We start from the raw sequence: 24,690 nt of genomic DNA, 5'->3' as shown, positions 1-24,690 counted from the left end.
AAAAATGTTCCGAGTATTATCTGGCAATCGATAACGAAACGCTTTCCCTACTGCGAATGATCCACAAACACATGTACTTAATTCAATATGATAAGAAATTAAAAGATCTACCCTTACAAGCAATGATCTTCGTACTGGCTATTTTTCTCTCCACATTCAAATCGGTTCCCGCAGCTGCCGCAAAACTGGAAACCGATTACAGCATCTATCGGATGATGATCAAGAAGCACTCATTGCTGCAATATCTGGAGGCTGTGGTGTCTCTGCTTAGAGATCATGGTCAAAATAAAACTCAACACAAGGGAGAAACACTTCGAGGCCGAATTGAAGAAGGGCAAGCGGAAAACAAAAAAATCACTGACCATCTAGAAAACCTGATAGAATTACACGATCGTCTAAAGGAATTGTACTTCCTAAGTAAGCTACACAACATTCTAAGAAATTATTCACTTCCCGAGGAAATCTCGCTGGTATCGTTGGCTTCTATGAAGCGATTCAACCAAATTTTTGGTGAATCAATCAAAAGTACGAAGGCGACTCCGAACTTGTCAATAGAACTGCGCCGCACGGTATTTCAAATGCTCACGCGTTTTATCGATATTTACAGTAAGAATCGTGACATCAGCTGCCACGACTTTCCTCAAGGCAAGGTTTTCTTCACTCTGGAAAACCAATTACCACATTACAGAGGGTATTACGAATATTACCGTCTATCTCTTCGAACAATGAAAGTGACTACCGGTGTTCTGCTGGTGCACGGTTTATTTTCAATTTTTGACGTAGGACTACGTCTAACCGCACTATATCGAGATACATTCCGCGAAAACTAAAACCAAGATGTAACGTCGGAATGAAAGATTTCAAACGGTTATACTGATATAACCACATGATGGATCACAATAATCAATATATCGTTGGATTGATAAAATGATGGACAATTTTGCGATTCTTCAATTTTCATTATCACTTCATTGTTAAACAGTGAAAATTGAATAAAAGTTTCAAGGTCGAATTTTCACCAACAATGCACCAATCATATGCGAGCACGCCTGGCACAGACTTCAAGGATAGACACCAACTGCCTGCTGGGATATTCTGTATAGCAGTGGCCAAAAAAAATTTGACAGAATCTCCCTGTCCCAATAGGTCGACTAATGTTAGCTTCCATGAGCCTAGACTGTTTTGATGTCTTGAAGGTGAAGCTTTTTCGGAAAGTTCGTAACCACCTTCACTATCAGACAGTTTTACGTTCTGTTGTTAATAAATATGTTAATGTTAATAAAACTGATGTCTTGAAGGAGAATATGATAGCACAGACAACAGTACTGCACCGAGCAATGTATGAACAGAGCGTGGGTTACTCGTCGTCTATCAGTGCAGAAGAACTCGATATTCATTTTTGTGCAGACATTGCCGCTGTTGACGCACAGTAGGGCGTGGAACACAATCGAATTGCCGTTTGAATTGTCTTCTTCTTCTTATTGTTTCGTATAGAAGCGAACATCAGAAGTCAATATTATTTATCGGGTGCCGTAAAATACGCTGCACCGCCGGGAACAACAAAATGCGTTGTTTATTTTTTAACTCTACGCTCTGCTTTTTTAGGTTTATTCAAATAACTGAATATAGAGTATTTAAAAGACAATAGAAAGCCAAAATGCTCCGTACAGCTCTTTGAATAGGTAGTTAAACGAAGTGTTCTGATGATTATATTTTACTAGCTAAATGAATATAGTCCAATATGATAATACTAGTTGCATCCCGCGGGGGCGGTTTAGAGGAAAACCAAATTCATTTCATCTTGATATTAGATTTCCGACATTAGTATTTGTATTTTTCAATTGAATTTTTTTTTTAATTAGCATTTGCAAGAAAATATTACTTTCCATAACCTTACTTGTAATTGAACAACGCTATGCAAACATTAGTTGCTGAGGCTAATGTTGTGCATCACTCTAGCTCAGTTCATTTAAGACATAATGACTTTCAAATATGGTATCTTCGTTTTTCTTTGGTATCTTGAAACTGATAAAATCTTTTCTGATTGATTCTGTATACTAATAAAATGTTTAAATTGAGCTGAATTGAATGTTAACATGTTCATAAAATTCTATGTCAATTTCAAATTTTCTGTGAATGTACATTTTCTACTGAAACTGTAATTCGTTATCGATATTTTTTTCACGAGCTTGTAACTGCAGGAAAAAAACTTATGTGATATCTTTGCCGCTTGGTGATCGGTGAGTGAGCCAACTTCAACGAGACAAATAGATATAGAAGGAAGTTTATTTTCTACTAAATCGTACTCAAATAAATATTTCGTAGAAGGTTACCTTTTCGCGTATTAAAGAAAATTCGCTGTATTAAAATGAAAGGTATTCATCAATGTTCTAGAAACCAAATTTAGGGGGAAATTTTGGTCTAGAGCTCTATAGCAATATTTTAGAGAAAACTTTCTCCTATAAAGTTGTTACATATGATAATGCGCTTATTGAAAAAGTATCAAAAATCAGAATGATCAAAATTTTCGATGCTATCAGTATCTAACTTTTTCATGTTTGTAGATAGAAAACCTTGTTCTACAATTTTAAAGCTCCAATAATTTTAAGTAACTTTGTAAAAAAAAGTTTTTTTCTTAACATTGCCATAGAGCTCTAAACCCAAATTGCCCCCTAAATTTGGTTTCTGGACTATTGTGAATGTTAAAGAGAATATTTTTCTTATAGGATAGAGTGCTGCAAAGAAATAGTCAAAATACAGACCCCGTTCGATTTTGGCAACACGCCAAAATTATTCCTGTTGCCAAAATCGAACCATGCCAATAATGAACGGTTTTTTTTCATGATTTTTTTTGACTTTTCAAGTGGTCAAAGACGACCTTAAAGTAGAAATGGCCACCAATGAACTAGTTTTAGTTCCATGTCGTTTGAGGTGTCGCTTGATGAATTTGGGCTGACGACCTAGATATACTTGATATTACCACCCGCACCAAAATACTCTCCTTTTGGAAGATGTTGAGCTTAAATTGGTTGAAAACGAGCTCAAATCAAACATAGCTTCAAAAAAAAAAAAAAAAAAAAAAATATATATATATATATATATATATATATATATATATATATATATATATATATATATATATATATATAAATATATATATATATATATATATATATATATATATATATATATATATATATATATATATATATATATATATATATTTATATATATATATATATATATATATATATATATATATATATATATATATATATATATATATATATATATATATATATATATATATATATATGAAATTCTTGTAGTCCTACGTCAACTATGCGGTCGTGTCTTGAATACCACCCTCCTACTATTTTTTTGTTTAGAAAAAGTTTTAAAAATAATAATTGCATTCATTTTGAATTTTTCCCGGCCTTCTTATACGTTTTTAGAGTTTTTGTTTTTTTCCTTAACGTGTTTTCTTAGGTGACAAAAAATAAACGACAAAAAGAAACGAAACTAAGAAGAGAATAAACATTTTTCTAGTAATCATCTACCAGGACGATTCACGTAAGCTTCTCATGGCTATTCGGAGCACATAAGAAGAAAAATGTCTTTTGAAAGATTCTTATTGAGAAAACCTGAAGATAGAGGTGTCACACGCTACATTTCGATTGAAACATGTGAATGTGCCCTACTACAGGTTCCTATGGGGACTTCCGGGTGTAAAATAGCCATTTCACGATGAAAAATATTTCTTACCGGTTGTAAGAAATATTCAAAAATATTTCTTACATCCGGTGACCTAGGGCACAATTGTGGTCCGGAAATGAGACTTTAATAGTTTTCCAGTTGAATGGTGGTCGAGTTATCGGAATCGAACAATATTTGGCGAAGTTACAGCACTTGATGAAGAAAAAAAAGTTACAGCATTTCAAAGTTGATTAAAATTTTGCCTCTCCGACTTATTTTGACTATCCCCTGTAATTTTGAGCTTGCGGCGGACATTCTTCGTGGTTGCGTGCAACACGGGTTCGCAGTGTGATCAACCAATTATTCTCAAAATGTCATTCGCACTGAGCAGCACCGCTCGGCTGGTCAGCTCGGTTCGTGGATATGCCGATGAAATGGCATTCACGTTGGCCGTTGCCAACAAAGTGTTCTACGATTCGGCAAACATCCGGCAACTGGACGTTCCCTCGTTCAGTGGAGCATTCGATATCCTGCCAAGACCCTTGCTGTACTTAAACCGGGAGTAGTTGTTACCGTCTACGAGAATAAAGGTGGGTTTGAAAAAATTTTTCGTTTCCAGCGGCACCATTTCGGTCAACGAGGACCCCTCGGTACAGGTGCTGGCCGAAGAAGCCCACCCAGTAGAGGATCTGGATGCTGTTTTTTTTTTCATCTATAGTTCTGGATGCTGTTGCCTGTCGTAAGATTCTTTCCAATGTCCAGAGCACATTATCGTCCGCTCTGACCGATGTGGGACGTGCCGAAGCTGGAATCGCCTTCGAAGTGGCCGAGACTCTCGTGGAAGCTGCCGAATAAATGCTGGTATGTGTACCGATTCATCTGTCTGTAGATTTGTTTTCTAAAAGCTCAGACCAATTCACGACTCTTATAATTTGATAATTCCAGAAGTCGAAGTGCGGAGTAATAAACTCGAGTACGCAGTGGAGCAATTGACATAAAAGGATTGTAGCTTTTGAGGATTTTAGCATCTGGAGATTGTTGAATCATTGAAACAAAAAGACTTTGGAATTTCGGGGTAATTTAAGATTTTAGGATTTTGAAATTTTAGTTTTGTGATTATGGTATTTTGGGTTTTAGAGTTTGATGACCTTCAAATGATGAAGTTCGGATTTTTCGAATTTTATGTTTTCAAGATTCAAGGATCCTCGAAGCATAGGATTTTAGGAATTTGAGATTTAACGGATTTGATTTTTTTAAAGGGGGGGATTTGTTAGTAGCTTAAGTATTTATGATAAATATTAGTAAATAATTAGTATGTGTGTCCAATCACAAATGGTGACTTCTCAAAACTGTTAGAAATTTGTAATTTTAATTGTTAGGATTTGTTTGCCTTCGCAATTAGGACTTATCATTCGTAGGGACTCAAACCTACTTGTCAGAAAGGGGGAAGTAAACTTACAACTAACTTAATTGCTAACTTATTGACTATAAAGAGAACTTATCTTACCAATTGAGGATTGCTACGATTTTTGTCGAAAATTGTTAATAATTTTATTCGACATACTTTCCAATGTTTCAACACCAGTAAGTCTATGTAATTCGAGTGTACCAAACCAAGGAGGACGCTTCAAAATCATTTTCAGAATTTTATTCTGAATCCTTTGGAGCGTTTTCTTCCTTGTTGAACAGCAACTTGACCAGATCGGATCAGGATCACGGACAATTTACAACGCGTCCGTTTACTCATCTTGATGAGTATACACTGACTCAACTCTCCTTGCTTTCTGGTTGTGTAGGACGTGTAGGTGGTCCGTTGCATGTGTGTGATTCTTTTAGATCAATTTAATTAATACTAATCATATTTTGCAAAATTTTGAAATCTTTTAGCTGTGTCCTATAGAAAAAGTCCAATTGCAACTAGATATGTTTTGATAAAAAATTGACTTTGACAAAATTTCTTTCAATAACATCTCATTTTGAATACTCCGAAGCTGCAGCACTATGAAAAACAATTTAGTTCAGAAACGTGTATTCGAACAGCTAAAATGTGATATAAAATTGAGCATAATTTTTTTTTCTCATTTTGACTAACATTCTCATTCGCCACGGAACTCAAGCTCTTCGGCACGAAGCGCCAACTTCCGGATATTCTGCAGACAGCCTGCGGAAGCCTCTTGGAGCTCACGATCCTTAGAGCCAACAGTTTCCAGCAGAAATGGAACCACGCCGCTCTGAAAGCCAGACAACAAGTCAGAAAATATCTTCTCAAAACATCTTTACTCCTACCTGATGCATCGTGATGCAGTTCTGAGGATCTTCCGAGAGCTTCTGTAGAGCCATTGCTGTTGTGCGGTGAACCCGAGGGTTGTTGCTTACCATGTAACCAACGATGGGTGTCACTGTGCGTAGTTTGCCCAGTTCTTGCGTGTTCGAAGCATACGGAGCACAACTGGCAATAGCGGCTGCTAGATTTTCTCGCAGTAAATCATCGGTTGTGTAAACAAGATGCGCCAACATTGGGATGACTTTGTGATCGGATAGAACCGATAAGTTCTCGCGATCCTTAGCGATGGTTGCGATAGCGGCACAGACTGCCGAAAGTACAAAATTATCACGCGAGCTGAGTAAGCCGACAACCAATTCGAGGGCACCGACAAAACTTCGAACCAATTCACCGGAATCCTGAAAGAAAAAAAAAACAATCGGATCTCTGATCGGCTGGAAGACCAGCACAAACCTTGGCGTTTTCGATACATGGACATAACGCCCAAGCGGCATGAGCTTGAACTTTCGGGTTGAAGTTTTTTAACAGTGACCAAATCAACCGAATTGCGTCCAATTCTTCCATTATTGTCATACTTTCCGCATCGAACGCACATTCCTTTAGAGTTTTCGCTATGTTCTCCAACAACGGAGCATGCGTCATATTCAATAAGTTTACAAGCATCGGAATTCCTCCGCAGGTGCGAAGAGTTTCACGGTTATTCTGATATTTGACACATTCAGATATGGCCCCAACTGCGTTCGTAAGAACATCTTCGCTTTCATCGTTCAACAATTGAACGAGAACCTGTACCGTTTTTAGTTGATCCAACTTTTTGACGTTGGCTTCACTGGCGGCACATTTCCACAGAGCCCCAGTGGCTGCAGCTAGCAGAGGCTTATTGTCGCGAACTGATTTATCCTTGGCAATACCTACCAACGGTTCCAATCCACCAGATTCCCGCACCATATCGCTAGCGGTCTACGAAGAGGCGGGACAGGAAACAGTTCATCTTACAAACCCTGACCAAATCGGAGAACATACCTTATCACTGGCGCACTTGAAAATAGCCGAACTGCACTGCCGTTTGAGATCCAGGTTATCCGACGTCAGATGAGACACAATATCGTAAATCATTCCTTCGGTGGTGATCGCCAGCTGATAGTTGGCCTGCGAGGCGCACTGCTGTATGGTACCCATAGTCGGAACCACGATGTCGATGTGGACACTTTTGAGCAGTCTGCCCATCAGCGTAACGATGCCCCCCTTGCACATCAGTTCTTTGTTGTGACGCGACTCCGAGAGTGACCAAAGTGCTCGGGCTCCAGCCCGGGCCATGTCCAGCATTTCCCGCTCATCCTCGCCCAGTTGGTCACGCAGCGAGCGGAGCACACTAGAATGTAGGTGGAAAGGTGGTGGAAAAACTAACAATAATGATCGCTTCTTTCTTTCAAGATTTCAAGTTTTTCGTTCATATAGTCTAAAGTTCATAGCATCGTTTTTTTTTGTTTTTCTTATTGTTTCACCCTCACCCTTACCTAGCCTTACCTTTTTTATGATTTGTATTTCTGGTTTCTGGTTATAAATATATTTTTTATAAAGCGATAATCGATCAATCGAGGTTGGATTTGAATTTCAGGATTCGAGGAAATTAGAATTTCGGGCTCTCGGAGATTCTGAATTTCATGATTTTTGAATTTCAGCATTTTTAAATTTTAGGATTTTGAGATTGAAGGATTTTAAAATGACAGAATTTTAGGATTGCAAAAATTTAGTCTGTTGGAATAAACGCTTTTAGGAATTTTGAATTATAGGAGTGTCACACCAAATTCCCGAAACCAGCTTCAGCAATCTTTACTGAAATTCAACAATAAAAACCATGTACTGAAATTTCACCAATTTAGAAGTGTGCTGAAAATTCAGCAATTTTTTGCTTTACCGACATTCAGCAATCTTTCCTTTGATTACTGAATATACGGCAATATACTGTCAAAATGAAAAAAAAAAAAAAAATAGTGCCTGTTGTCAATATTTTTAGTCCGTGCGCGTAAAAAAGGCTTGTGCGTGCGTACAAAAGGCGTAAAATAAGCTTGTAAGCCTTGAATGCCGACCGTTAAGACGTGAAAGAAGTGTTTGGTGAGTGGAAAAATTGATTATTCTTGTTTTTCTTCAGTTCAGTTCAGTTCAGTGGAGGAAAATGGCGAAAGGACATCGGATTAACGGATCGGACTTGGGCGACACATTACTCGTGGATCAATTTTATCTTTGTGACATGGTTGAAGATTAATAAATAATTATTAAATAACAAGCAAAAAATTAACTTCCAGCGTGTTTTTAAATCTACACGAAGAATTCTTACTGAACTGATATTTCATTAATTTAACGGACGTTCGCTGGAAATTCAGTAATAGTCCGTCAAACATGAATGACATTTCACATTGCTGAAACATTCAGTACTATTTCATTTCTGAAATGATTAATGAAGCTTCAGCGTAGCAAAATTTAGTAAAAGTTTTTTTTTTTTTTTTTTTTTTTTTAAAGGTGGCGGGGAAATCTGCAAACAGACACCTGAGAAGAGAACTCAGGGTGTGGGGATGAGACTAGGGGAGAGATGCTGGGGTAGTTACACTCCCCCAGGCACCTACTTATCCCTGTCCCGACCCACTAAAACCCCTCCAGTCTCCAGCCCTGGTCTTCCCGGAACGACGGTTAAGTATTACGTCGGGAAGTGGCTTTTGTGCGTGATGCACCCTCTTTACTCTTATAACCTCCTAGCTAACTACCTGGAGACTGGTAATTAGCTACCACTGGCGTGTTGGTGGTTGACACGCCACACACGTTGCAGCTCCAGAACAATCTGAGAGGCGGCCGCACAGACCGCGTTCCAGATGTCCGGGTCGTCGCACATCCTCCGGACTAGATTGTCCGGAGTAGTGCCAGGCCCGCTCACAGCCATCATGTTGCTCCTCGCTCTTACGAAACGGGGGCATACGAAGAAGACATGCTCAGCAGTCTCCTCCTCCTCCACGCACTCGGGGCACATGGGGGACACCGCGTGTCCGAACCTGTGCAGATATTGCCTGAAACAACCATGGCCTGACAGGATTTGTGTCAGGTGGAAGTTCACTTCACCATGTCGTTTCCTGACCCAGCCGGATATCTCCGGTATGAGTCGGTGCGTCCATCTGCCCTTTGTGGAGTTGGACCATTCCCGCTGCCAGCGGAGCATCGAGAATGACCTTCTGGTACCACGTATGCCCCTTGTGTCACGTTGGTCGAAACACTCTCTGTCCTCCTTGATGGCGATGCTGATAGGCATCATGCCGGACAAGACACAGATTGCATCGTATGACACCGTACGATACGCACTCGCAACTCTCAGGCACATGAGCCTGTAGGTACTTTCCAGTTTACCACGGTAACTGTTAGTACCTAGCGCTCTGGACCACACTGGCCCACCATAACTAAGTATGGACGAAACCACGCTGGCAAGAAGTCTTCGCTTGCCACCATAAACCGCTGAGCTATTGGACATCATACGAGATAGTGCTGCAATAGCCGATGAGGCCCTCTTACAGGCATAGTCGACGTGACTCCCGAACGTGAGCTTGTCGTCCACCATAACCCCCAAGAGCTTCAGGGATCGCTTCGAGGTGATGGTGCAGTCTCCGACTCTGACCACCGCCTGTTGCTCCGATTTACGGTTGTTCACAACCGTGACCTCCGTCTTATGATGCGCGAGCTCCAGTTTCCTGGAGCGCATCCAGTCCTCGACCTTGCGTATACAGTGCGCGGCCGTCAACTCGACCTCCTCGATAGACTCGCCGTAAACCTCCAGCGTTATGTCGTCTGCAAAGCCGACGATCACAACCCCTACAGGGAACTTGAGTTTTAACACCCCGTCATACATGACATTCCACAACACCGGGCCCAGGATAGAACCTTGCGGAACTCCTGCGGTAATTGGGACGCACTTCTGACCCTCCTCTGTGTCGTAAACAAGTACTCGATTCTGGAAATAATTTTCCAGAATTTTGTACAGCGACACCGGTACATGGATGCTCCTGAGCGCGAGCGCTATGGAGTCCCAACTGGCACTATTAAACGCATTCTTCACATCGAGCGTGACGATTGCGCAGTAGCGTATTCCCCTTCTCTTGCGCTGGATTGCTACCTCCGCCGTCTTGATGACGGAAGAGATTGCGTCCAGCGTGGACCTGCCCTTCCGGAAGCCGAACTGGTTACTTGCCAGACCGTGTACCTCACCAGTCTGTTGAGGATGATCCTCTCAAGCACCTTGCCCGCGGTGTCCAGCAGGCAGATAGGCCTATATGCCGATGGGTCCCCTGGCGGTTTCCCAGCCTTCGGCAATAAGACCAGTCTCTGCCGCTTCCATCTGTCCGGAAAGAGACAGTCATCCAGGCACCTCTGCATGACTGCCCTGAACAGCCCGGGGGCCGTTTTTATCGCCAGCCTGATCGCCAGGTTAGGGATACCATCCGGTCCCGGTGCCTTGCTCACCTTTAGGGATTTGGCGATCACGATGAGTTCCTAATTCGTAACCCTTGCCTCCTCCCCTGCCTCAACACGGCTGTCGTCGCTCACGGATTGGATGCTCGGCAGGTTGGCCGACCATCTCTGGTCTATGTCTGAGATACTGGAACGTCCGACGTGAGACTCGACCGCCGGAGGCCAAGGACTTGGCTCGTGGCGTGGAAAGAGTCCCTCGATGATACGCTCCAGCATCGCTGATGATCGCTCTGCAGGCGCCTGCGCGTCTTTAGTCTTGGCCATTACGATCCTGTAGGCGTCACCCCACGGATTTGTATTGGCACTCGCACATAGCCTATCGAAACAGGCCCTCTTGCTGGCCTTTATCGCACTCTTCAGCATCGATCTTGCCGAACTGAATGCTGCGCGGCGCTCTGTCCTCTCTTCTTCGTTTCGCGCACGCTGCATCCTCCGTCTTGAACGGAGGCACGCACTGCGAAGGTCGGCTATCGCGTCCGTCCACCAGTAAACCGGTGGCTTTCCATTCCTAGGTTGGCGAGTCCTACGCATGGTGGCGTCGCACGCCCGCGATAGCATAGCAACTAGTTGGTCAGCAGTCGGGCGGAGCCAACTGCCCCCCTCGCGCTCCCTTCTCATTGCCTCTTCGAATAGCTCGGCATCAAAGTGCGATGTCTTCCACCCGCGAACGGTCGGAGGGTTGGCTCTAACCGTCGCTTGCCGCCTCTCGTTGTTGTCTACACTATAACAGACCGCCTGGTGGTCGCTATTAGTATAGCCATCGTCTACCCTCCAGTTCTTGATCAGTCCTGGGCTGGAGAACGTCACGTCGATGATCGACTCCGCACCATTTCTGCTGAATGTACTTTTGTCCCCAACGTTGGCCAGATCTAGGTTGAGCTTTGCAAAAGCCTCCAACAGGATCTGGCCCCTCTGGTTCGTGAAGCAACTTCCCCACTCAACAGCCCAAGCGTTGAAGTCGCCCGCCACCACCAACGGCGTTAGGCCCGTTAGCTCCATGGATAGGAGGTCGACCATCTGGGTGAACCTTTCGGTAGACCAACGTGGCGGAGCATAGGTAGAGGTAGAGACAACCTCCTGAACCGGGAACTTGCTCGTCGTACATATGGCCGCCAATCTGGACTTATCCGCAACCCAGTTACCGTTTCCGGGAGGGATGCGGTAGGGGTCCGATATGACGGCAATGTCCGACAACGACTCAGTGGCTGCTTGGTGTAGCAGCTGCTGAGCCGCGAAGCAATGGTTCAGGTTCAGTTGCGTCACCCTTACGCCCGTGGTTTCGCAGCCGGCTTACCGGCTGGGCACCTGGGGCCTCCCATAAAGTGTTTGGCGTCCCGTTTCCCGGAACATACCATGCACTTGGGAGACTCCCCACAGTCCTTTGCTTTATGGCCTGCACCTCCACATCGCCTGCACAGCTGGCTCCTATCGGGCCCCTTGCAGGTCCAGGACTTATATCCGCCCTCGAAGCACCGGAAGCAAATGTCTGGTTGCTGTAGTATGCCCAGAGGACATACCGACCAGCCGACCTTCAACTTGCCGTCTTTCAGGGCCAGGTTAGCGTCCGCCGACGGTAGTCGGAAGGTAGCTACCTGGGTCCCCGCCGGACCTTTGCGGAGGCGGATTGACTCCTTAGCCACCTCCACCCCGCACTTCGCTTTAAGGGCGTGTGCAATGTCGCACCCCTCAGTGATTTCGTCCAAGTTTTTAAGCTGGAGAGTCACTTCTGAGGTGAGTGCCCGCACTTGCACCTCCTTCCCTAGGACCTTTTCGGCTACCGTTTTGTAGGTAGCCCCCTTGTTCTTGGCGTCCTTCCGGAGCTCAAGTATCATCTCGCCAGTGCGAGATCGGCGGATACTCCGCACATCCGCCCCCAGATCCTTGAGCTGGGTTCCCCCCTCATCTTCTTCAAGACTTCTGAGTACTTCGACCCATCCGTCTTGAGTATGAGGGCATCACCCCTACTCCGCGCCTTTTTGACCTTTTTTGGTCCTCTGGCTGCCCCGCCATCATGTCGCGTCGCACCTTACCGACGCTTCCTACCCTCTACGGTAGTCCAAGGGTTGCCCCTAGCCTCCACCTGTGCCTTTTCCGTGGTGGACCTTGAACCGGTTGGCGTGTGTTCCCGTGGGAGTAGCACGACCAATCGTTTCTTGGTGTTCCCGGGAGCCGTTTCCCCCGGGGACTGCCTCGTTCGCTTAGCGACCTGCCCCGTGGAGCAGACCGACGCGAACGAGGGGGCGTCTGTCTGCACCTCTTTAGATGCAGTCGCCCTCCCGGTCCTGGCCGCTTTCTCTGCCGCCTTCACCCGAGCTACGAGTTCTTCGTGCTCCTTTCTGGCTTCATCTTGGTACTCCGAAGCAGGAGGAGGCTCTGCTTCAGGTCGCCAGCGATGTTTCGCCTGTTCGCCGAGAGCTCGGTTATGGCATCGAGTTGTTCAGACAGCGCCGCCACTCTTGGCCGCGTGTCCATACACCTTTCGACGGCCTTGACTAGCAAGGGACCGTCCACCGAGATGTCTGGTGTGGACACCGACGGATTCGCCGTTTTTCCACCTCCAGACTTCGCCGCATCCGTCTCCGTCTTCTTCTGCGGAGACCGCTGGATGCCACCTCGTGCGAAGGGATTTGGTCACCCCTCCGCACCCGTCTCTTTTGTTTTTGAGTTCAACATTTTTGTTTATTGGGTCCCCCTTCCAGCCGCTATCCTTGTCCATAGATGAGAAGTCGCTTGTATGGTCCCATGGTAATCTATGCCAAAGCAGTGAGGCCATGGGTAAGGGGGGTCGCCATAGTACCTTATGAGCACTATGACGCCCCCGCCCGCGTAAGTCAGGAAAGGGGCATCTTGTCCTAGGACTAGCTCCCCCCCATCTGATCCTTCTCTGCCTGATTTCCACCAGGCAATGGACGCGGAACGTACTGGAAGGCCTGCCAGGTTTTACGGGACGGAGACCCCTGCACCGGGTACCTTCTCGCCGTTTCAAGCCGCTGTCACGCGATTTTACTAAGGGAGCTCGATGCAGGTGCCAGCCCTTGGTCGTGGTTCCTTATCGTATCCGACTCGAATCCGTTTCGTTCGCTGCCAGTTGCCATAATTGGGACCTTACTGGTGTCGGCCCCAATGGACGAGGGAGTGCATTTGGTTGATGGGAGCGGCACTACTCGCTCCGTCAGAGATGCTTCCGGGTAATTGTGGCATTTACGAGGAGTCGACGGCCCAGTGTCCGACCCTCACCACCCCTAGGCAATCTCCCGCTGCTGGTCCAGGGCTGTTAGGTACTGTCAGCGGTCGCCCTCATATAACGTGACCTCGGCGGTCACCACGCGCCGACCCGTGGTGGCATGCAGCTCTGAAAGTTTAATGAATTTTTTGCGTTAACCATATTCCGGCGGTGGAGGAAACAATGTAAGAGATAATACGGATCGGAACAATCGGCATGGACCTAGGCAACGAAATAAGGACTACGATTGGAAACTTGGGACATGGAACTGCAAATCGCTCTGCTTTCCAGGATAATTTATGACGAGCTACATCCACGCAATTCGAAGTCGTAGCGCTGCAGGAACTTTGTTGGACAGGACAGAAGGTATGGAAAAGCGAGCACCGGACGGCTACTTTCTACCAGAGTTGTGGTACCACCAGCGAGCTGGGAACCGGCTTCATAGTACTGGGTAAGATGCGCCAACGCGTGATAGGGTGGCAGCCGATCAAGGATGTGCAAGTTGAGGATAAAGGGCCGGTTCTTCAACTACAGCATCATCAACGTGCACTGCCCACATGAAGGAAGACCCGACGACGAGAAGGAAGCGTTCTAAGCGCAGCTGGAGCAGGTCTACGATAGCTGCCCGCGACGGGACGTGAAGATCGTTATTGGGGACTTGAATGCTAAGGTAGGAAGGGAGGCAATGTACAGACCGGTAATCGGACCAGATAGCCTGCATGCCGTGTGTAATGATAACGGCCATCGGTGCGTAAACTTTGCGGCCTCCCGTGGTATGGTAGTCCGAAGTACCTTCTTCCCCCGCAAAGGTATCCACAAATCCACCTGGAGATCACCCGACCAACAGACAGAGAACCAAATCGACCACGTTCTAATCGACGGCAGGTTTTTCTCCGACATCATCAACGTTCGCCCCTACCGCAGTGAGAATATAGATTCGGACCACTACCTAGTAGCTGTGTGCATGCGCTCAAAACTATCGACGGTGTATAACACCCGCCGAAGTCGAACGCCGCGACCAAATATTGAGCAACTGCGGGACGCCGAGGCTGCACAGGAATACGCGTAGCAGCTGGAGCCAGTGCTACCTACGGAAGAGCAGCTTGGCGCAGCTACCCTGGCTGGAAAAGCATCCGATCCGCCATAGGTAACACTGCAGTAGCGCTACTAGGTACAAGGGCCCCGAATCATAGAAATGACTGGTTTGACGGCGAATGCAAACGGTTAGTCGAGGAGAAGAATGCAGCACGGGCGAGAATGCTGCAACACCGTACGAGAGCGAACGTGGAACGATACCGACATGCACGGAACAGCCAAAACTCAGTCCTCCGAAGGAAGAAGCGCCAGCTCGAGGACCGAGATCGCGTAGCGATGGAAGAGCTGTACCAAGCTAACGACACTCGGAAGTTCTACGAGAAGCTGAACAGCTCCCGCAAAGGCTTTGTGCCGCAAGCCGATATGTGCAGGAGCTTGGACGGCAACCTCCTAACAGACGAGTGTGAGGTGATCGAAAGGTGGAGGCAGCACTTCGACGAGCATCTAAACGGCGATGCAGTAGAGCGCGAGGACGGTATGGCAATTGATTGCACAAGCAGAAGACATCAGAATTCCAGCCCCCGATCTTCTGGAGGTGGAGGGGGAGATTGGTCGGCTGAAAAACAATAAAGCTGCTGGAGTGGACCAACTTCCCAGCGAGCTATTAAAATACGGTGGAGAAACACTGACAAGAGCCGTGCACTGGGTCATTGTCAAGGTTTGGGAGGAAGAACGAGTACCGGAGGAGTGGATGGAGGGTATTGTGTGTCCCATCTACAAAAAGGGCGACAAACTGGAGTGCTGCAATTACCGGGCAATCACTCTGTTGAACGCCGCCTACAAGGTACTCTCCCAAATACTTTGCCGTCGACTATCACCATTTGCGAAGCAGTTCGTGGGGCACTACCAGGCGGTATTTATGGGTGCCCGGGCCACCACGGATCAGATATTCGCGGTTCGGCAAGTTATGCAGAAATGCCGCGAACATAACGTGCCCACACATCATTTGTTCATCGATTTTAAATCGGCGTACGACACAATCGATCGGGACAAGCTATGGCAAATTATGCACGACTACGGATTTCCGGACAAACTGACGCGGTTGGTCAAAGCGACGATGGATCGAGTGATGTGTGTAGTTCGGGTTTCGGGGGCACTCTCGAGCCCCTTCGAAACCCGAAGAGGTCTAAGGCAAGGTGATGGTCTCTCGTGCCTACTGTTTAACATTGCCCTGGAAGGTGTCATTAGTAGAGCGGGGATTAACACGAGTGGCACGATATTCCAAAAGTCGGTTCAACTGTTTGGTTTCGCCGACGATATTGACATTGTGTCTCGGACCTTTTTGAAGATGGCGGATACGTACATCGGACTAAAGGCTGAAGCCAAACGGATTGGACTGGTCATCAATGCATCGAAGACGAAGTACATGAAAGGAAGGGGTTCACGAGAGGACAGTGCTAACCTCCCACCTCGAGTTCAAATTGGTGGTGATGAAATCGAGGTGGTCGATGAGTTCGTGTACCTGGGCTCACTGGTAACTGCCGACAACGATACCAGCAGAGAATTACTTACAAGACGCTGATCAGACCGGTAGTCCTCTACGGCCATGAGACATGGACTATGCTCGTGGAGGACCAACGCGCCCTTGCGGTGTTCGAGCGGAAGGTGCTGCGTACCATTTTCTGCAGATGGAAAACGGAGTGTGGAGAAGGCGAATGAACCACGAACTGCAGGAGCTGCTTGGGGAGCCATCTATCGTCCACACCGCTAAGATAGGCAGGTTGCGGTGGGCTGGGCATGTTGTAAGGATGTCAGACGACAGCCCGGTAAAGATGGTTCTTGAAACCAATCCGTCAGGGACGAGACGGAGAGGTGCACAGCGGGCAAGGTGGATCGATCAGGTGGAAGACGACCTGCGGACCCTACGCAGACTGCAGAGCTGGCGAACTGCAGCCATGGACCGAGTGGAATGGAGACGACTCTTACGTACAGCAAAGGCCACACCACGGCTTGGGACTGTTTGGTAAGGTAAGTTAATGAATTTCAGCAAAAAAAATTTGGTGTGTAGAATATCAGAATTCAAGGATTAGAGATTTTTAAATTTAGAATTTTAATAATTCCTTCTCGGAAGAGACTGTTAGTGTCAGTAGGATCGTAGCGCTGGCCCCGCAATTGTCCTGTACACTTAACAGTTGGCTGCGAAGTCTGTGTATAATAAACAGAAGGTCGAGTTCCGAATCGGAATGTAGCACCACGGCTTTGCTTTTACGGAGGTTTCAGGATTTAGGGTAGGTAGTATTTCAGACTTTTTGGAGTTAAATATTATTGGATTTTCTGGAGTTGAAGATTTTATGATGTCATTATGATAGGATTTTAGAATTATAATTTTTTCCGGAGTTTCCAAACTTGGTTATTCCAGGATCTCAAGATTTGAAGATTAAAGGTGTCAAAAATTTCATTACATGGGAATTCTAGAATTTTCGAATCTTGGGACTCTAGGATTTTGAGATTTCAGAAATTCGGAATGAAGGATTCCTTATTTGAGCGAGAGAATTTTATAATTTAAGAAATTTACTATTTCATAATTCATGGATTCATGGATTTTGGCATTTTCGGAGTTTGATGTTTGGCGAGTCTATAATTCCAAGGTTTAGGATCTCAATATTTTTCTTTTATATGATACCATAGGGTTTTGAGATTGGAGTATTTTGGGCTCGACTATGCTGAAGATTTAAGAATTCTACGATGAGCAATTCTCGCTGAAACTAGGCCACTAGGTGCACAAGGTCTTTCAAATTTGATATAAATGCACATGGTGATTAGAAATAGAGAAAAACTGATAATGCCATTTTTGTTTGATCGAATTTGTTGACCCCTTGGTCACCAAGGGGCGGAACAGTTTTCAGAAAAGTTGAAATTTTAGCAATTCTTGATGTATTATTTGAGCTATATCTCTAAAATTCGTTATGTAAAGTACTACAAGTAGCACTTTTCTGTAAAGAGGAATGATAGGGCTTTCATTTGAAGGGATCAGAATTGGGGCCGCCATCTTGAATTTGGCCGCCATCTTGGATTATATCAGAAAAATGCTATTTTGACCGTGTTCGCAACTACCGATGTCCGATCTGAGACCAGCATTGGAAAGCTGAGAAAAAATGCTATAAGATGCAAGAAAAAAATTTGGTGAGCATCGGTGTTAACCCATCAATTGAAGCTATTTTCCAAGCTGAGTTTCAAAATATTCATCGTACATCGCGCAATCAACGTAGTAACCTGTCTACTGAGACCAAGTGGATGCACATTTTATGTCCATATATCATAATCGATTGATGCTACAACTAGTACGCCACTATTGTTTTTTAAGTTTAGTGAGAATAATGAGTACAACAGTGGTACAGTAGTGGCCTAGTTTCAGCGAGAATTGCTCAATATAAAAATTATAGAAATTTTATTGAATTATTTAACAACAGGAAAATTTGAAATTTAAAGATTAATGTTGTAAATAAAAGCCGAATTTTAAGATTAAAGCACAAAGTTTATTATTATTTGAGAATTGGATCGTTTTAGGTTCGAGAGCTATTCTAGGATTCTTGAATACTAAAGTCGCTTTTTTACGCGGGGGATACGTGCCGCGTAACAAAAAACCGCATAAATTCTGGAATCCGCGTAAAAAACCGCGTATATTCCGGAATCCACGTAAAAAAAACATCGTTAATTTTGCATTCCGAGTAAAGGAAACTGAAATCCGGGCAAAAAAAATACCCCGTAAATTCCGGAATCCGGGTAAAAAAAACCGCGTAAATTCCGGAATCCGCGTAAAAAAAACCGCGTGAAAAAAACCCGCGTAAAAAGCGACCTGAGTGTATTAGTTTCTAAGGTTGTAGTTTTTTGATTTAAAAATTAGGGGCTAAAAGAATTTTGAGATACAGGGATTTCAGAAATGAAAAATTAAGATACTATTGCATTTTTGGATGCTAAAGAATCAAGATTTTGATTTTTTTTTATTCTCGCTTATTTTCCGTCGGTCTAGTTCCGCCACTGTTGTTTTGCCAATCGCCGACGCCCGGGGAGGCGACTCTACCCAGGATCCTAACTCACGACCCGTTGATTAACGGACCGGAGCCAACGGCTTTACTTCCTCATGCGATGGAAGGCGTGATCCCAGAGGTTTTTCGCCTCAAAAAATCTCCCGGTGTCGGCTTTGATTGGATTGATTCTAGACCAGTTGGGTTGGTTGTGAGTGGATCACGCCACCTCACAACCATCGACACCTATGTCGGCGGTGGGATTCGAACCCAGGCGTCGAGCGTGGTTGGCGGAGACGTTACCAACCACGCTAGGCCCCCGCAATAATTTTGATGCCTTGGAATTTTAGGATTCCATCTATGATGGAGGATATCTATAGTTTATTAAATAGAATTTATTCGCTGTCTTCAGAATTGTCGGACTTTTTAATTTTGCGATTTTGATTTTTCGAATTTGAGGATGTCGTGAAAAAAGGATCTGAAGATTTTGGGGCTTCAAGTATTTTGTGATTCTTGAATATTTAGATTCAAGGACTTGGAAGTTCAAGACTCTAAGATCACTTTCGCAAAAATTTTGATTCAAGAATTTCAAAATTTTCAGAATTGAGTTTTTCAGGACTCTAGTATCTCAAGGATCTGAAGATTATTGAGTTTAAGGATACAAGAAGTTAGAAAAAAATTAATTTTCAATATTCGAAGTTGAAATTTTAGGATCATTGAGATAATTATAAGATTTTGGAATTATGGTATTCATGGCTTTTGGTATAAATTGTTCGGATTTTGAGACGAAAGGATTTCAGCATATAATCACTTGTGAATTGAAGGATTTGAGGTTTTGAGGTTTGTAGGTGTCAAAATATGGGGAATGTAGTATTTAACATGTTGTGGATTTAAGAATTCATGAATAATCATGATTGTTTTTTGGGGTTGGGGATTTTATTGATTTTACCATATTCGGATTTTGAAAACGTAGAGTTTTAGGCTTTAATTATAGATAACATTATATAATAGACTAGGTATGTTGAGATTAAAGGATGTAGGATATGAGGATTCCGGGATTGACAAACTTTTAAATTTTTGGATGCTTGAATTTCTGAATTGTTGAACTCCCATATTCATGGACATTATAATTTTGGCATTTCAAGCTGGAGGGGCTTAGGAATTAGGCTAGTTGGTGATTCTACGATTAGTGGGTGTTCAGATGTATAGATTGAAGATTCTTAGAATTTTGAGATTTTGTGGTGTTAAGATTTGCGGACTCTCAGACATTAACATTTTGGGATGTTCGAGATCACACGATTTTAGTATTTTTGGGCTCTGGGATAGTCCAATTTTTGGTATTTGCGAATTATATGAGATTAGGGTTTTAGAATTACGAGTGCTCATAAAGGAGTAGAGAATTTTCACAAGGTTTACAAAATAAAGAATAAACACCATAAAGTAAAAAAAATTAGGAACCATTTGAAAAATATCTCGTTGACACTCTGACAGATGAAATTCGGGTAGGTAGTAAACTACAATTTTGAGGTTAGATTCTTTTCAAGTTGACGATTTTTAACATAAAAATCTCAGCTTTCACCTATTAAATGTGCTCGAACTGCTACTCTATGCATGCGTCAATAGTACAGATTACAAATTGAAGGGTGTAGGATTTGAGAAGCCCAGTATTGACGGACTTTTTAATTGTTGGATTATAATTTTGGCACTCTAAGTTGAAGGGTTTTAGGATTGGAAGAGGATACTCATATTTAGGGATTGAAGATTCTTATGATTCTGGGATTTTGTGATAAACTGCTAATGAATTTATTGATTTCCGGATTTTAAAAGTTCAGGATTTCAAAAAAAAAGTTATTTACGGTATCAGGATTTCCTAATTTCCAGTTTCAAAGCTATAAGATATTGGGAATGAAGGTATTTGAAAATATTAATATTTACAAATCTTGAGATTACAGAACTTCTCCAGTTCAAGAGTTTTGGTATCTTATGATTTGAGAATTTTGGATTTAGAGATTATGGGACTCCCGTACTCTAAGATTTTCAATTATTTTAAGATTTCAAGATTGAGAGATCTTGGGTTAGCAGGGATTTAGGGATTTTTATTTTTATTAGTTCCGGTTTTTTTATTTGGTCATTCAAAAATCTTAAGATTAAAGTATTTAAGGCTTTCAGAATTCTTGCGTGTAATAGTTCTAATGCTTAAACTTTTAGACTCCAGAATTTCAACACTTTGAGTTTAAAGATGTTGGGCATACAAATTGAGAAATTTTTGAATTTTATGATGGATCTAAGCATAAAGACCGTAAAATTCATGATCGAGTCAAGCGTACTGGAATTCAGTAATAATTTTTGTGATAAAGGTTCTAGCATTAAACGAGTATAGAACTTTTGGAATGTCGTATGTTTGGATTTAAGGGTATAAAAATTTGGGTACATTATCATTTTTAAAGGAGATATCAGGATTGAAAAATATTAAGATTTCAGTACTTTAGGACTTGATTTCAAACTGTAAGAATTCTGGAATTTTAAGATTGCGAAATTTTGCAGATTTGGTTTTTTGAAATACTGGGAATTGGAGGATTGCTTTGATTTTGAGATTTTAAGATATCAGTATTTTTGCAATTTATAATTTTTTTACTGTTTAAAATTAAAGGCTTTTTTCTACTTTTGGGATTTAAGGGTTGTAGGATCTTGGTATTTTATTGATATGGGGATTGAAGATTTTGGAGTTTCAGAATGTTGGGTTCGAAAATTTGAGGATTATAGAATTTAGAGGCTTTAGGATTTTGGTAATATTTCGATTTTTTCAATTTTGTGATATAAGTATCTTTGGATTTTGAAATTTAGAATTTGAGCATTAAATCTTTTTTTGCAAGTATATAAGAGTTCACGAATTCTTTTATTTTGATATTGAAAGATTTGAAATTTTCAGAATTTGGGATCTTAGACTTAACTGATTTCGAAATTGAACACTTCAGGATATTATGACTAGAGGATTCCGATATTTGGGTTTGAAGATTTAATCATTGGATTTAGAGATTCTAGAGTTCTAGAAATCATAGGATCGTAGCATTATTGCAGGGTTTCATGATATGGAAGTCTTAGGATTTTGAGGTTCAGTTTTTTCTGGATTGAGGATTTTGTAATTAATGAAGTTTCAGGATGTCAGGATTGTCAAATTTTAATATTCTAGTGGGGTTTTATGATTTTAATCTTAGGAATGTTAGTATATGAGAATCTCATGCTTTTAGATTTTAAGGAGGGTGTGGTTTTAGAATTTAGAGGTTCTCAGAGTTTTTGGGAGTTGAGGAGTGTATTGTAGAAAGCTTAAGTTCCAGTTTTTCGGGACTTTAGGCTTTCTGTTATTAAATTTTTAGCATTAAGATTTTGAAAGTCTTCTCAAAGTCTCAAATCTTGGGATTTAAGTAAAATTTTGGAATTTTTCAAGAGTTTCAGGATTTGAAAGGTTTTATAGTATTTTGATTTTGCCATTTATGATATTTCAGTTTTCTATGATTGACGGATTTTATAATTAACGATTCTGTGAAGATTGGCCTTTGTCGTTTATCATTTTGCTTTTGCCATTCTCTATATGCGATTTCACTATTTTGTTCCTTTCCCTTTCTCCTTTCTTTCAAAATAAAACTATTTAATGAGGTTCTCATTAAAAATACTCACTTGATATTGACATCGAGCAGATCGACCAGCCGCGGTACGCCCCCGCACTTCCGCACCAGCTTGCGGGCCAGCCGTACCTTGGCGACGTTTCCGAGTGTCTCCGCCGCCATGATCTTCAGGTCCCGTCCCGGTTCCGACAGTATCTGCACTAACAGCGGAATACCTCCTAGGTCAACTATCGAACGGCGGATGTCCAAGTTGGACGAGATCTCCGACAACACCGTCAGTGCCCCCAGTCGACACTTGAGATCGTTGCTCTCGAGCAGATTGACGAGCACTTCCAGCCCGCCGCAGTCCTGAATCGCCCTTTGGTTCATCTGCGTCGTAAGGTCGTGATCCTTTAGGCAGCACAGAGCCACAATCGTTGCCGTCTGGTTGCCAGCCTTCATGTACTTGACCAGCTTCTGAATGTGCCAGTACTCGGACGGTACATCGTTGGTGTTGTTCGATTCCTTCCAGCGTTCTTCCTCGTCGGATGATGAAATCGGTTCGGAAGATTCCGATTCTTCACTCTCCTGTCTGGTAGTGAGTTTATCCTTCGCCAAAGTACCCCCGACCGGGTGACCCTTCGAGATAGACGGTCTAGCCTTGCCGCGGCCGGATTTGCTTCCACCACGAGTGACGGTGCGGCGTGCAGCAGACATTAGAAATTAGAAAACAAAACAGAGGAAAACTCACGGAATTAATCGGTATTAACCTGCACTGCACAGGAATTTCTGGTACCACAAGAATGCTGAAAGGAAAATATTTTGCAAACTTTGTTTGATCAATCCCATGCCTGATGGTTGCTACGATCTGTTATGATTGCAATGGTTTTCCAGCCACCAGTTGATTGACGGCTGTTAGCGGGAACTTTCTGCCCATGCACTTTGCGCATGCTTCCAAAGCAGTGGTGCCAATCTTGAAATATCTTCATACTGTATTTCATGTATTTTGTTTTGATCTGACAACCATGTGAGAACCATTCCCGCCGCTGATCCGTGATGCAAACCCTCTTTCACTGTTGGTTTGATAGCGTTTCCGATAGATGTCACTCGGTGTGTTTCAAGTTAAGTCTTTCGCTGAGCTGATATATTGGTAGCACAACCATTTTTACGAATGCAAATCACGGGCATGGGCGTCTCCGCGAAGCTGAAACGTGTCGCGTAGTAGTGAAACGCATGATTGATGGCCGCACAGGGGTCGCGCGTTTACAAGAAGCTGAAGCTTCCCACGACGAATGTACTGAGCAAGATTCTACCGGGGTAACGCGGGCGATGAATGTCCACAACTAAGAAGGTTTTTCGGGCAGCAAACGTCTTTGTTTCGTTATTGGTCACGTCGTTTGTGGTTTAAGGAATTCCTGGCACTGAAAAGTGCGCAGTACGCTGTAGGAATGGTGAATTCGAGTGTGAATCACTCCCCAAATATATGTTATTTGTCATAGAGTAATTTTTCTTCTTCTTATGACTTCAACTATCAGGGGATTAAATCAAGAGAAGGAGAGCTTTCCTATGTGGAAAAATGATCCTAGGTTGAATTTTTTTTTTAAATTTTGGTCAATGACTGGTTTTGAAAATCATACCTCGCTGAAAAAAATGTTACATATTCAATTATATTGCGGATCCACTCAAACAACATCAATTTACTATTTTTCTCCAGTAACTTAAATTGCTTCTGACCGAAATATGTGTTTTTAGCTTTCTCATCAAAAGCGATTTTTTGTCTGTCTTTCCGTCACCGTTTCACCTTCCACAGGCTTAACAGATGATGGTGAAATCAAGGTGGAACAAAAAAGCCCATTTGCGGTCGCAGGCCAACATCCGCACTGACCTGCCGATGGGTTGACCTGGTCGCAAGCTAAGTAAAGTTCAACGTGATGGGATTTGTCCGTTGTGATCTGACCGAGATTGGAAAGATAATCCCAAATTAGCTGTGGCGCGATGGAAAAAGTGTGACCGTTGAAGATCCTCCGCGAAGTTTGAATATCGACACAAAACTTCTTCCCCTCTCAGGCTATGTTGATTCGGAAAATGAGTTCAATTTAGCGGGGTTAATCCGCTTACCACTCGAATTCGACAGGCTATTCCACTCAATTAGCATCCCGTCGTTAATTCTCGCAAAAAGTCGAACGACCGATTTCGCACTGTTTAAAATTTCTCACACTCGGCAGACGGTGCGCGAACAGTTTCCAGACCCAAAATGATTTCCTACAAATACCTGCTCGGAGTTGGTGCGACACTCGGCCAACCGAACGAAGATGA

General features: G+C 43.4%; 1 protein-coding gene and 1 pseudogene across 1 annotated transcript; one reads left to right on the top strand and one right to left on the bottom strand.

Annotated features, from left to right (window-relative positions):
- The first annotated feature begins 4,067 nt into the window (after nt 1–4,067).
- LOC129731344 (ATP synthase subunit delta, mitochondrial-like) lies at nt 4,068–4,820 on the top strand (annotated as a pseudogene).
- Nucleotides 4,821–5,711: 891 nt separating this feature from the next.
- LOC129731342 (armadillo repeat-containing protein gudu) lies at nt 5,712–23,822 on the bottom strand. Its single transcript, XM_055691242.1, has 5 exons — nt 22,448–23,822; nt 7,004–7,352; nt 6,434–6,940; nt 5,983–6,378; nt 5,712–5,927 (listed from the first exon to the last, which is right to left on the bottom strand). The coding sequence occupies exons 1-5, from the start codon at nt 23,089–23,091 to the stop codon at nt 5,793–5,795; spliced, it is 2,031 nt and encodes a 676-aa protein (XP_055547217.1). The 5' UTR covers nt 23,092–23,822; the 3' UTR covers nt 5,712–5,792.
- Between the last annotated feature and the right edge of the window lie 868 nt (nt 23,823–24,690).

This window comes from Wyeomyia smithii, chromosome 3 (genome assembly GCF_029784165.1).
Source record: "Wyeomyia smithii strain HCP4-BCI-WySm-NY-G18 chromosome 3, ASM2978416v1, whole genome shotgun sequence".
NCBI classification, from domain to species: Eukaryota; Metazoa; Arthropoda; class Insecta; order Diptera; family Culicidae; genus Wyeomyia; species Wyeomyia smithii.
The sequence above is the reverse complement of the archived record's forward strand: the minus strand, read 5'-3'. Positions and strand labels throughout refer to the sequence as shown.

Coding starts and splice junctions, on each gene's coding strand:
- LOC129731342 (XM_055691242.1), bottom strand. CDS start 23,091: ATGTCTGCTGCACGCCGCACCGTCACTCGTGGTGGAAGCAAATCCGGC. Junction 7,353..22,447: donor CTGCTCGATGTCAATATCAA/GTGAGTATTTTT, acceptor CCTACATTCTAG/TGTGCTCCGCTCGCTGCGTG. Junction 5,928..5,982: donor ACTGCATCACGATGCATCAG/GTAGGAGTAAAG, acceptor TCTGGCTTTCAG/AGCGGCGTGGTTCCATTTCT.